Source organism: Amblyomma maculatum, chromosome 3, assembly GCF_055883805.1.
Source record: "Amblyomma maculatum isolate TAMU_Amacu chromosome 3, ASM5588380v1, whole genome shotgun sequence".
In the NCBI taxonomy this organism is placed as follows: domain Eukaryota; kingdom Metazoa; phylum Arthropoda; class Arachnida; order Ixodida; family Ixodidae; genus Amblyomma; species Amblyomma maculatum.
The window spans coordinates 74,950,074-74,963,322 of NC_139346.1; the positions used below are offsets into that span (position 1 = coordinate 74,950,074).

General features: G+C 45.4%; 1 protein-coding gene across 1 annotated transcript in view; it reads left to right on the forward strand.

Moving 5' to 3' along the window:
* The first annotated feature begins 3,926 nt into the window (after window positions 1-3,926).
* The window catches only part of LOC146194995 (phospholipid-transporting ATPase ABCA3-like), a 40,226-nt gene continuing 30,903 nt past the window's right edge, over window positions 3,927-13,249 (forward strand). Inside the window, exons 1-2 of the mRNA XM_084596695.1 lie at window positions 3,927-4,304; window positions 7,096-7,283. Coding sequence (XP_084452821.1) covers window positions 4,152-4,304; window positions 7,096-7,283 — 341 coding nt within the window. The 5' untranslated portion in view covers window positions 3,927-4,151. The remainder of the gene's footprint in view (window positions 4,305-7,095; window positions 7,284-13,249) is intronic.

A 13,249-nucleotide genomic window follows, 5' to 3' on the forward strand; every position in this document is an offset into this window, starting at 1 on the left:
CGAGCACGTTGGACATGAGGAGTGCGGCATAAACTTTAGTTTTTCACCATTGAATGCACGCTGGGTGTGAAATACTTCCGCGGGATGACTTTAATCCACGATTCATTTCTTGGAAGAAGGCAGCAGAGCCGGTGACATGAGAATCACACACAAACACAAGGACAACGCTTCATTCCTACTGACATCCTCTCGAAGCGCGAGAACACGCACCTTGGGACCAGTGTGTGACCAGCATCACCGGTGCTTGGAAACGAGGATATGGTGTTTGCGCAAAAGACTACACTTGACGTGGCGTAACATGAGGCGGTGTTGTGTTCCCGGGTGTCGCGGGAACTATAACACTGGTCCCAAGGTGCGTGTTCTCGCGTTTCGAGAGGATGTCAGTATGAATGAAGCGTTGTCCTTGTGTTTGTGTATGATTCTTATGTCACCTACTCTGCTGTCTTCTTCCAAGAAATGAATCGTGGATTAGTCATCCCGCGGAAGTATTTCACACCCAACGTGCATTCAATGGTGAGAAACTCAAGTTTATGCCATACTCCTCATATCCCACGTGCTCGACCAGGAGGTCAGGTAGTGCTTAAATAATGTTTGACGTGAAAAGACTGGTAGTCTTAGGGAGTTTGGCCAGGCAAGGAATAATGAACAGAAGTATGCAGTACTGTGCTGGACTGCTTAATAACACGCAAATTATGTAATGTTGTGTCCATATACCGGCAATAAGTGACTAGATATTTTTCATACATTGCGAAAGTTTGTGAACTTCACTTCCAAGAGAAAGACCTATTGAAGAAGCCATCACACTTTGATGCAGCAACAGTGAAGACGTTGACAGTTGACAGTGACAGGGTTCATCTAGTGTCCAATGCGGTACCATCTATTTATCCGAACTGCCCAGCTTACTTGAACCAGTCCCAGCCCCTTAGGGCCATGCTGTTGTCCACCACCGAAGCGGTGGCGGGTGCAATGACAGCTTACAAGATACAAATCCGGTGGCTGGCTAGCCCCGTAGGCATTTCATTTCGTTGAGATGCCGCCTTCGAAACCTGTAAAAATGGTCACACACCAGAAACTCTAGTGCGACATGTAGTGCGTGCCGCAAGAAACGTTACTTTGAACAACTTTTGTAAAATGCGAAACGATTATATTCAAAGTGCAGCGCAAAAAAAAAAAGCTGCGGACAGAAGTATGAAGACGTGAAGCAAGAAATGAAATTGGCCCCTTCCAACCCTTCTTGTCAATAAAAGCATTCGTATAAAAGCATTTGAGTCTTGTTTACAAGTCTAAAAAAGCTGCCTTAGATATTGGCGGTGCATGTCTCGGTGGTGCGAAAAACATTGTACTCGAGTTTTAGTCAAGCTCCCTTAATAATTACCGAACGCAAAAAACCTGCAACAGACGCGCACCTAGATGTCATTATAACAAGCAGCCGCGACAGGGGCAACTGGCGTGACGTCACGGCCTCCGTGGAAGGGCCTTAGTCAAGAGGGTGTTGTACCTAAGCGGTGGTAGGTGCAATGACGGCCTACAACAGATAAAAATTCGATGGCTGACTACCCCCTCCGCAAGCGGCGTTGACATACCGTCCCAGCCCCGTAGGGCCAAGAACTTCCCTCAAAGTCTTCGAGGCCAACGATGAGAAGCAAATGACAGGAAAGGTAAGGGAGGCTTTCGCAATTCTCCTCTTAAAAAGATAACCAAGAGCCCATCTACTTCTTTCCCGCCACCATGCAGTTCTGACCGTGATGACGATTATAAATGCCTACGGACTTTGGTGCAATCGAGAGGGTGGCTGCTCTCGGCTTCTTGGGCTGGGAGCCCAGGGACCTTCGCACTTTGCGCGGGGCTCCTTTTGCCACCAGTGTATCTGTATCTAGTGTGCACGCCATTATTGCACTCGCCGCCTCTTAGAAGGTAGCCGACGGCTGTTGCACGCGCGTTTCATTCTCTTTCTTTCTTTCCTTCCTTTTTTGTTTTTCGATCATGTGAATCCTCTTCTGTCCGCGCGAGGCAGCGGTGGTGGCTCAGCTAAAGCCAGTTAGTAGGCCCGTGCATTTTAACGCGGTAGCGTTAAGGAGCTCGTGTCGCAGAAAAGCAGGTATCGTCGGCGGCGCTGACCGTGAGCGATAACTCCCGGCATGCACTTCATAAATAAAAAGCAACTTCCAAGATGGGCTGGGTGGGAATCGAACCAGGGTCTCCGGAGTGTGAGACAGAGATGCTACCACTCAGCCACGAGTTTTCTTTCTTTATTGCCTGTTTTGAGTTCACATCAATTCAAAAAGGATCCACAATAATGGTAAAACTCGCAACAACCAGACTTCGGCTGTCACGAAAGGTTTAAAATTTTTTGAGGACAGCCAGTTCATCGAGCACACTGATCCAGTCAGGTGGATCAGAAAGCACCCGATACGTTTCTCTAAGGAGCAGCACACTCTCGATAAAGTTCTCGCGTACAGAACGCGTGTTGACATCTGCATGTTGCACTTGCATCCTTGTTTTCCACAGGCTGTGGAGGCCCAAGACCATGACTAAATCCAAAGGAATACCCTCACTCTCGACTGGAAGGAACCGTATGCCATACGGATCTAACGGAAGGTCTTTCTTTAGTGTTCTCTGGAGAACATCCCAGTGAAAGACTGGGCCCCAGCAATCCAGAAAGACGTGCTCGATTGTCTCTGGTTTTTTGCAAAGGAGACAGTCTGTTGTCCAGGGAACGAATAAGCCTCTCTCATGTAACCAGGTTTTAACAGTTAATGTGTTGGAATGTAGCTTAAAGAAGAACGTTTTAACTGAAGGCCTAACTGGCATCTTTTTCACACGCTTTAAGACATCCTGTCCGGGGCCTCCACGGTGTGGTTCACGGTAAATCGGCGACGGCATCGTCACATCCAGAAGATCTTTGTACAGCTTCTTCTTACACACTTTGCTCAAGTATTCCATTGAAAAACGCGCATGCAACATTCTGAAAGACAAGACAACTTCGCGCATGTACCCTTTTAAAGCGCCACTCATATTCTCACCAGAACAGACAACGTATTCTGGAAGCATTTTACACAGTCGTACTTGCATGACCGTCCTCAAGAATTTGTCGTTTTGATCACGAAGGAAAAAAAAACGCGAGACAACCTGTCGCAAAAAGAGATGCACAAGGCCCAAGCCCCCCGCCTTAACAGGAAGAAAGAGATTGGTTCTGCTGCACTTTTCCCATTTTGATGCCCACATGAAAACGGCAAAGACACGATGAATTTTTTGAATGCTAACACGCGTCGCCGAGTTCGATGCTTGAAAGCGGTACAAAAGCGCTTCTAGTGAATGCGGTGTTGCCTTAGAGACTTGCCGTAGAACGCTATACTGCGGTGTATATCGGTAATTATGAGCATGTTACTTACAGAAGTCGCAGTTACACGAGTAGCGAAGTACGTTTCCGCTACATTTCTTCTGCGCTCTGCGCACATGCAGAGCCATCTTGCGGCAAACACAGAAGAACCCCTCCTCGCAATGTGCGGCACTGCCCCGACACGTGGCGCGCCACTCGCCCCTGACGTTTCGCCGTGCACCCTCACGGTTTGTAGAATCAAGCGTCTTTCCTTTCTTTAGATCCCTATCTTCGCTCACCCGCTTCTCCCCTTCGGGCCGCGCAGGTACCGGTGCGAGGATGCCCCAATACCCTTGCATTTAATAAGCTTTCTCGCTCTCTCCCCTTCCAACATCCGTGCGTCACTCGAACAGTGGTGTTTAGGCGACGCGGCTCCTCTTTCCTCTCACAGCGCGATTGCTAGGTGCAGCGTGTGATGCCGGACGCCTCTGACGTGATCGCTGCGCCGTAGCGCTTCTGCTAGGAAAGCGTCCCCTGCGATGTAATAACGCTATCGCGTTCCACTCTTGAAGGCGAAGCTTAAGCGTCCTCCAAATTTTCTTCTTCTTATTCCTACAGTGACATCAAGAATAATGAGCACATCGCCGTATTTCAGTTTTGCTGTCGCTAAAACGCAGCCGCACTGACATAGACTTCATCCCACAAACTGGCGCTCGCAGTGGGTGACGTGCAGACGGCCAGTTCGCCCGTGATCAACGAGCCCGACCTGCGAAGAACGATTATCGCTCTGGTGACCAAACGCGCATTATGCCTATCACGGAGCTGGGTCACGATGGCGCTGCTATGGGTCGCACCGCTTGCCGTCTTTTGGGCGCTACTGCTCTTCGAGCAGTCCGCCATAGGGGCCGATAAGCCGCTGTTCTCCGACCGTCTCACGGTGCCCGTGACGTTGCCGAGCGCACAACTCAGTGACCAAGTGCCCGAGGTGAGTGACTCACGTGCGCCTAGATGCACGTATTTCCTTTCTCTCTTTTGCCTCTCTATGTCGTTTAGAGCACATGTATTTGTACTCTCGCTCTCACCCATAGTTTTACAATAAGAGCTGCAACATTAACGTGGTATCAGGTGTACATTAGCAGTGGGATACATGGAATTCATATGTGAGCGTTCCACGGTACGAGCCATCGAGAGGCATAATTTTATCTATGTGGCATGGAGAAACGTAGAAGCACCCTCCGGGGGAAAGCGATGAAAGCGGACAGTTAGATGTTTTATAAGAAATAGCCTTTTACGCGCTTTCAAACCTTGTCGCAGGTGTACTACATGCACTTGCAGCTATAGGCTCTGAAAGTCAGGAGATCCACCTGATGCGTTTGAAACGATGTGGTTACCATTGCCGTCATTCGACGGGGCTTTATGTCTGCACCAGCATCGAGAACTATCGCCAGACTGGTTACCGCAAAAGTACATAAGATCTTCGCCTCGTATATAGGCAACACGACTGTGAGCATTGAATAGCAAATTCGTTTTGAAACCTGCATTCCAAATCGCAGCAAACTAAACGGCAATGTCGATTGCCTACACTGTACGAAAACACTACCTGCTGATTGAGGTTGACATGGCCCTAAAACGACAGCCAGTGCGCCTTGATCTCAAAATGTTCAGATAACATGTTGGGATGCACATGTTGAACTCAAAATGCATGCAATTGTTTATATATTTTTTAGCAGCGTGTAGCAGGGCAAGCACAGAGAACGAAGGAACACACAGGACAAATAAACGATCAACGTTTGTTTGTCTTGTGTGTTCTTCCGTGCTCTGTCCCCGTCCTGATATGTGCAGCTGAAAAATATATAAACAATTGCATGTATTTTCACTTCAACATTGGTGCTCTTCTGGGCAAGCACAAAGTACAGAGGAACACATAGGACAAACAACAAGAAAGAAGCGCTGCTCAGCGCTTGTTTGTCTTGTGTATTACTACATGCTCTGTCTACGTCCTGCCACGCGCTGCTGGAACTGATGGAAAGCCAACTAGCCCGACAGGTTGCCCTCTTCATGTTTAGATGGTGTGCCCCGAAACACTTTCTACGCATTGTGTACAAAGTAAGGCGATACCATGCACGTTTATCTACTAGAGCCGCTGTTCTTCTGATAATTATGAAACTTCATTGCAAAATTTCATTTCTTCGTTTGTATTCTGTAGACTTTTAATGCGAATGTCACACGCTCACCACCACCGACTAACAATCTTCTAAGATCTTGTTCCACCATCCCGATTAACCAAACAGTTTCTTGAAGCCATAATAACTACGTGACTTCGCGCGGGTTTTTGAACTAAGTCCTGTATAACGGCTCCAACGCACGAATCTCAACGATGGGCCTTTCAAGTTCGCTAGCCAGCAGAGAGTGATGGAGCCTATGACTATCTAATAACCTCTTGTATTACTTTCACACCACAACAAAAACATCGGAACGGATTCAAATCGTTCGGGTTCGAACCCAGGCATTCATATTAAGCACCGTGCGTCTTAACCATGAGCCATCGCGGCGGGTGCTTTCGCTCGTTATAACATGCGAGGCGGCACTGAGAAGATTAAATATTTCGTGTCCGAGATGAAACGCGTGCCGTTTCACCGCCCTTTATTGAGGAGGCCGCGGTCAAACCTCCGCCATTTCACGTAGCGTCTCCCAGATGGCACTATATGTACAGCTGAAATTACAGCGCACCAAGCCATAGGCACAGAAAGGTATCGTGCAAGCATTCTATAAAAAACAACAATTACGCCGTGTTAAAACGAATAGGATGGACGAAAGGCCGCGAGTTAACACTATATTGTGTTCAATAGAAATAACCCCTGCCAATTTTATTGTTACTAATGTCCTGCCATTCCGCTTGCGGCTTGCCAGTTGTCTCAATCAAATACTTCCCACGAGCTTTCGTACTCGCGGTCTTGTGGACTACCAGGCCTTGCATTTTCTCTGTGGGCTGCAAACTGCAAAGCGTCATAAATACATTATTAGACCAGATTGGAGTCCAAAGTCAGACTGTTCCCACATCACTCTTGTAACGCGAGCAGAGGAAGATTTCCCGATTGGCAACATAAACGAAGAGGTCCATCCGGCTTAATACCACCCTCCCGAGCAACTTTAGTTCATGCAGTTTAGCAGTGGCTCGATGGTAAATTAGGCATAGACGTTACGGGAAGCGGGCGCTTCGTACCACAGATAACGTTTTTTTTTTTCCTTTTTTCGCTGCGCTGACCTAAGTCTCCATCTTGGATGCTGCTACAGCCGGTTACCGCAAGGTCACCTTTGCTTCTTGTGTCCGGTCTGTCCTCAGAATTGTATTTTTATCTTATTAGCGGCGCGCACAAATCCAATGCTTCAATTTGCATTCACAACCACTAAAACTGCCTTCATTTCACGGAATCGCGTATTACGGAAACGCCACTGGCTCTAAAGCGCATATATACGGTCACTAAATTTCCTAACAAGCTGTTCAGCACAACATGGCTTACATCACCTAATACCGAAAAACAATCTCATTAGGATATGTCCGGAAGTAAGACCCGTCGAAAATGAGCCCCTTCAAATTGAGCCGCTTGTCTCATGAAGTGTTTTGACTTCAAGTATAACAGCGAAGGCTTTATTCCTTATAGGAGTGCAATAATTGTGGGTAGTTTCGTGTCTATAACGAGGCCTTGCAAAGGTCAGTACCAACGCAGGTAATGCGTTGGTATACGTTTCATGTGCATAATTTTGCGGCTGTACAGGTATTCGTGCAGTTTCACGTCGAGCAGGCTACACTGGCGGCCGCATACCGTGCTGTGGCTGATCTGCACGGCGCTGTAGTCACCACCTTCTTGGACGCCAAGGAGCGGCTACAATGGCTAGCCGAGCAGGACTTCATCTCTTACGCTCAACGGCAGCTGGCTGGAGCAGTGTTCGGCGAGAACGGATCGTAGGTATCCACCGACAGTTCTCAACATGGAAGAAACCTTAGACTGCGCATATATGGAACTAGCCCACACTGCTCGAAGAAAGGGTTTCACGGATCTTCTGTTTACTTGGGCAATACCCCCCAGACCGGAAGTTCCCTTATTTTGGTTTACATAAAATCCGATGTTCATGGAGGCACTGTAACGTAGACAGCATAATTGTTTTGAGTTACACGAGACTGAAGAATTGTATTTTCCACTGTATGGAAGCAACGAAACAACTTCATAAAGGCTTTAACACACCGTCACATTACAATCTGACGAATGCCACACGGTAACGTACTATCAAAGTTATATTACAAAATATACAATATTGCTAGCCATAGTATAATATTTGTATGCCATTGTATAAACACAACCCTCCAGTGACCACAGGATTGGAGGAGGTCAGTTTACATCCCCATTCCAAAGAAAGGCAGTGCCAAAGATTGTTCCAACTACCGCACGATCGCGCTTATTTCGCATGCTAGCAAGGTGATGTTGAAAATCCTCTAAGGTAGGTTGCAGCAGTATGTGGATCGGGAGCTTCTGGACGAGCAATCTGGGTTTCGCAAGGGCAGAGGAACTAGAGACCAAATCGCAAACCTTCGCTGGATCATGGAAAAGCAAGAGAGTTCCAGAAACCCATCTACTTCTGCTTTATTGATTATGCGAAAGCGTTTGACTGCGTAGATCACAGCTGATTGTGGCAAGGTCTCCAAGAGATGGGAGTTCCAATTCACCTCATCTGTCTCCTCAGGAACCTGTATGAAGGACAAGAGGCCACAGTCAGAACTGGGCATGGTCTTAATGATTGGTTTCCGATTGAGAAAGGAGTGAGGCAAGGCTGCATACTGTCGCCCTACCTATTTAACCTATATGCAGAGTGCATCATAAGGAAGGACGGTCTGGACGAGTCTTCAGCTGGAGTGAAGATTGCTGGAAAACGTATCAACAACCTTAGATATGCGGATGATACCACTTTAATGGCAGAATGTGAAGTGGAACTCAAGAGACTTCTGATGCGCGTACAAGAAGAGAGTGAGAAGTTTGGGCTTAAACTGAACATTAAAAAGACAAAGATCATGGCGTCTTGCCCTATCAAGTCCTGGAGCATCAATGGACAAGAAGTGGAAGCTGTGACAGATTTTCTCTTCTTGGGCACCAAGATTACCTCGGAAGGAGACTGCAGCCATGAAATTAGGAGACGGCTGCTTCTGGAAAAGAGAGCGATGGTTAGCCTTGACCGCCTAGTAAAGAGCAGAGACATTAGTCTGCCAACCAAGATCCGTATAACTCATGCTATGGTCTTTCCAGTTGTGATGTATGGATGCGAGAGTTGGACTGTGAAAAAGGCTGACCGCCGAAGAATTGACGCGTTCGAATTGTGGTGCTGGCGAAGACTCTTGAGAGTTCCTTGGACTGCAAGAAGATCAAATCAGTCGATATTGTCGACCATAAGCCCTGACTGCTCATTGGAGAGTCAAATTCTAAAGTTAAAGCTCAGCTACCCTGGTCATCTGATGAGAAGAGAGGAGTCGCTGCAGAAAGATTTGATGTTTGGAAAGGTTGAGGGTCGCCGGAGAAGGGGTAGGCAGCGAACGCGATGGTTAGATGGCATCCTCGAGGCACTGCAGATGAAGTTATGTGATGTTAGGAAGATAGTGAGAGACCGGAAAGCGTGCGTGACATGGTCTATAGGGTCACGAAGAGTCGGACACGGCTGAACGACTGAACTGAACCGAACTGATGATGTTATTGCAGCATACTTTTGCAGCGATTGTAGGGCCGGTAAAATATTTTAATTACATACAACACTCTCTTTATATGAATAGTGCAGCACGCCTTTTGTTCTAATTAGTCGCTCAAGGTTGTACTGCGTAGGACAGACTACGAATCACATTGAGTTTATGGAGGTTTTCAGCAAATTATGCGACGTCACACTGCATTAAATAGAATTTCATATTTTTATAGGGGAAGCATAGATGCCTCAACGTTCTTGACATCGGGACAGTTTTGTATCACTGTTCATTGAGTGTACACAACGTTCCGACTACCGTACGAACAAGAAACAAATACGCTATTATCTAGGTTTGCAGTCTCTTTTTATCAGTTTTGAATATCAAAGAAAACGTTTCAAATCTACTCCTTGGAGCTTGACCTGTTTGCGGACACAACAGGTTCTGAACATCCCATAAATTGCCGCCTTCCTTTTAACACTTGCACTTAAGGAAATAAGAATTCAAAGATTGCTCAGACTTCATATAACTATGGGTAGCCACAACACGTAACTGTGGACTTGATTCCCCACCACATGCGTGACCGCCGTAAGCAGGGTGTTTTGATTCCTTTCGGCTCAAACAGCGTTCCCAGGCCCGACTCAAGAACTGTTCGATCCAATTACAAAAGAAAACAAAATGGCACGCGCAACAATGGCAAGAATGCGCAGCGCTGACCTTCTAACGTTGTAGGTTTTTTTTTTTTTTTCGTCTCGTCACAAGAGCAAAAACCTTCTACGGTACCGAGGTTGCCATTTTTGTCCGAAAAATTTGATGAATTCTGCCTTCGACTTGTGAATTTCTTTGGTCTCACCAAAATGCCATGCTCATCATGCCTGCATTCTCCGATCTATACAATGTTTCCCTACTGTCTAGCTGCAAAGTGTCAGACTAGACCCGTAGCCAGGAAGGTAAATGAAAAAGGGACCACCGGAGAAATTTAAACTGACAGAAGCCGATAAGCAAACTGACTTAGGAACCGCCGTAAAACTCCTAACCTTGGGAAAAGTATCAGGTTTTGCAATCTCATGCGCTTATACTTTCTAACTATAAATCAAATATTAGCAAACACTTCCTCGCTCTCTTCAAATATCACCTAGCCAATTTATTGCGAAATAAAATTGACAGGAAAACATTTCGACATTCCCAGTAGGCGTTTTCGGAGTCTTTAAAGTTAGCGGCGAGTACTAAAACAGAACAATCTTGAGGACACTTATGCCCCGCCTTTAATGGCCTAACGAAAATGCGGTAATAACTCCCATCTGGGGCTCCAATTCCGGATCCTAGTTCGCGCACAGGCACTTCGTTACGCAGTTCATAACGAACCCTTTTATTTATATCTTTATTAAGTGATAGCGTACACAACTTGTTCTGTCGAAAAGCCAACGTCGCAGTACTAGTAGTAGTTGGAGTAGTAGTAGCAGTGGTAGTAATATTATTAGTAGCAGCAGTAGTAGTAGTCAGCACCGCGTGTTGGAAATAACTGGGGCGGCTTAGTAATGTAGTATTATCGCAATTTGTTCTAGTCTTGGAGGATATATTATTGTTTCTGATAGGCGATGACGAGTTAATGAATTAATTTGTAAATATTTGATGAATTAAACAAATGAAAAAAAAAACAATGCGTTCAAGTGCATCACAATTCTCAGAATAAACGTGAGCGCTTTAGAATGATAACGAAGAGATTTCGAATTGTGTAATTGATAAATAAATTCAATAAAATAAGAGAAAATGGAAAACTAAAAAATGTGGTTGAGAAAGTTCAATATTCTCATAATCGAGAGCAATGCTTGATGACGAAAATTGCGAAAATGAAAGCATCATTTCATTATTTTAAATGATGTTTATAAATGAAAAATGCATTCAGAGTTAGTAAGCTGCTCAGAATGAGAAACCAACGTTTCCTGAGGCCATGTATCAGGCATAAAAATAAGAAAAATGTAATAGACAAGTAAAAGAAAAGCGAAAAGTATTACGAAATCAGGAAAAAAAAGTGGAAAAAAATACTGTCCATACCTGTGAAACACTGTCGTGTCATACCCTTAACGCGCAGCTTACGTGTACCCCTAATTTTCACCTCACACTTACGGACCAGTAAACACTTGTAACCTACAACATTACGCCAATGTCTACACCAACAGAGCTGTATAACTGCACGAACATGGCTGCGCAGCCTATAGAGGTAGCGTGTCTGACGCGGAATGTAGGGGTTCCAGTTCCTTACCAAGATAATTTTTTGGGCGAGTTGATACATATTCATTATTAATTTCAACAGCGCGAACACGAAGACAAAGGACAAGATAAAAGGAAGCCACAGTACAAGCGCTTGTACTGTGGCTTCCTTTTATCTTGTCCTTTGTCTTCGTGTTCGCGCTATTTAAATTAATAATGTTCCAGTTCCTGTCTGATTTTCTCATCTCAATGAATCTACACTAGTTGGTAGCTGTTACCGACCCCGTCACCATATTGCCATGTCATCATCTTATCACGCCATGGGGCCTCAATAGATCGCACAAGCTACCGACCTATTAGTCCTGAGTCACATATGTAACTAGTCAGACACCTCCTACCAAAAGCACGCTCGGAATTTCGCACTCACAATGACATCGCTGGTTTTAAGGCGAAGGCCTCTAATGGCCCATGCGTCCCGTGTACTGGAAGTGTGATCAGAAAACGTCCTTCGCGCTGACGCTTACACATAAAAATCTTATCTCCACGGGCAATCGAACCCTCTGAGCCCCGGCCGAGTGCGCATACCACTACTGCACGCCGGGCTCGTCAGAAATCAGCCGTAAGGACACACCTAACTTAGAGCCGCCATTTGGGCTATCACGTCATAGTGAGAGCCTCCATCTTCAATTTGGTAAACCGAAACTATGGCACATTTCATCCCCTGACGTCATAATCAAGTGGTTCCACTTTTATCCGCCATATTAGACCGTGACATCATCATTGGCACACATATTTCCCGGCCACATTCTATTTCAGATTCTCAACCTATGCTACCATCTTTGATTATGACGTCATAATCACGTGGTGACATTTCTATCCATATTGAATTATGGCATCATCATTGGATTATCACATAATTTCCACCCGAATTTGTCCGCCATCTTGGATTGTGACGTCATAGTGACGTGGTGCTCTAAGTTGGCCGCCATCTTGGAATAATTAATAACGACATCAATTAATTGCCATTATTAGCCGATATCTTGGACATATAAGTGCCGTTACCAATCAGTCACCAATTAGGTGGCTATTTATTTACTATGGAGGCCGCCATGTTATAAAATTACCGCTGACATCATGGCCGTCTTGGATTTTTTATGTCACCAAATAATTGCCAATTGGATACACTAATTATGTCACTGATCGATCACTAATTAAGTTGCTAGATCGATTTACTATGGTGCCGCCTTATCGAATAATTCAAACGTAGAAAAATTTACGCAGAAGCGGGGTGGTAGCAAACCCTAAAAAATCGGGAAACGTGATAACGCTCTTAATTCATTCGTAGAAGGAATGAACACTTGATGTCAAGGCTGTAACAATTTTACACGGCATCCAGAATACACTTTCCAATAAATTGGCGATGCCGTTGGTTGGGTTCCATCTATACCAGATGTCACAGCTAAAGGTAACAGATTTTTTGAAAGAACATTGGGCGTCGCAACCCGATGAAACCATCTAAAAGCTGCAATCAACCATGTACTTAGTCCGCAGTATTCCTTTCTACGCCAAAATCAATTGGTAGGTATCGAATAATTAGCTAGCAACTTATTAGCCTATCAAAAGTAAAATATGAAGTCAGAGGTTGTATACCTGTTGACGACCGCTGGCTGCAAGTTTTTCACCAGTGTACCACTGATGCAGTTTTATTTATCGGCTTTCAATATAAGCTGTACCACGTGACCAACCGCGGTCGCAATGTCTCGCCCACGGCAAACTCAAAATCATCATTGTAGTGAGCGCTGCATTGAAAATCCGATTTTGTCCTTACCCTTCATTTGAACATAGAAGCAGCATCTCTGTCTAGGACCATTTTATATTGCGTAAATCTTCTTTTGGAGCCAGTAAAAAATGCTGCTTTACGTAAATGGCATGTTTATGCAAGCCTTGAAGCCAGCCGGTTTTCAACACCACATACCAATTTTGAACTCTTGCTTAGCTCC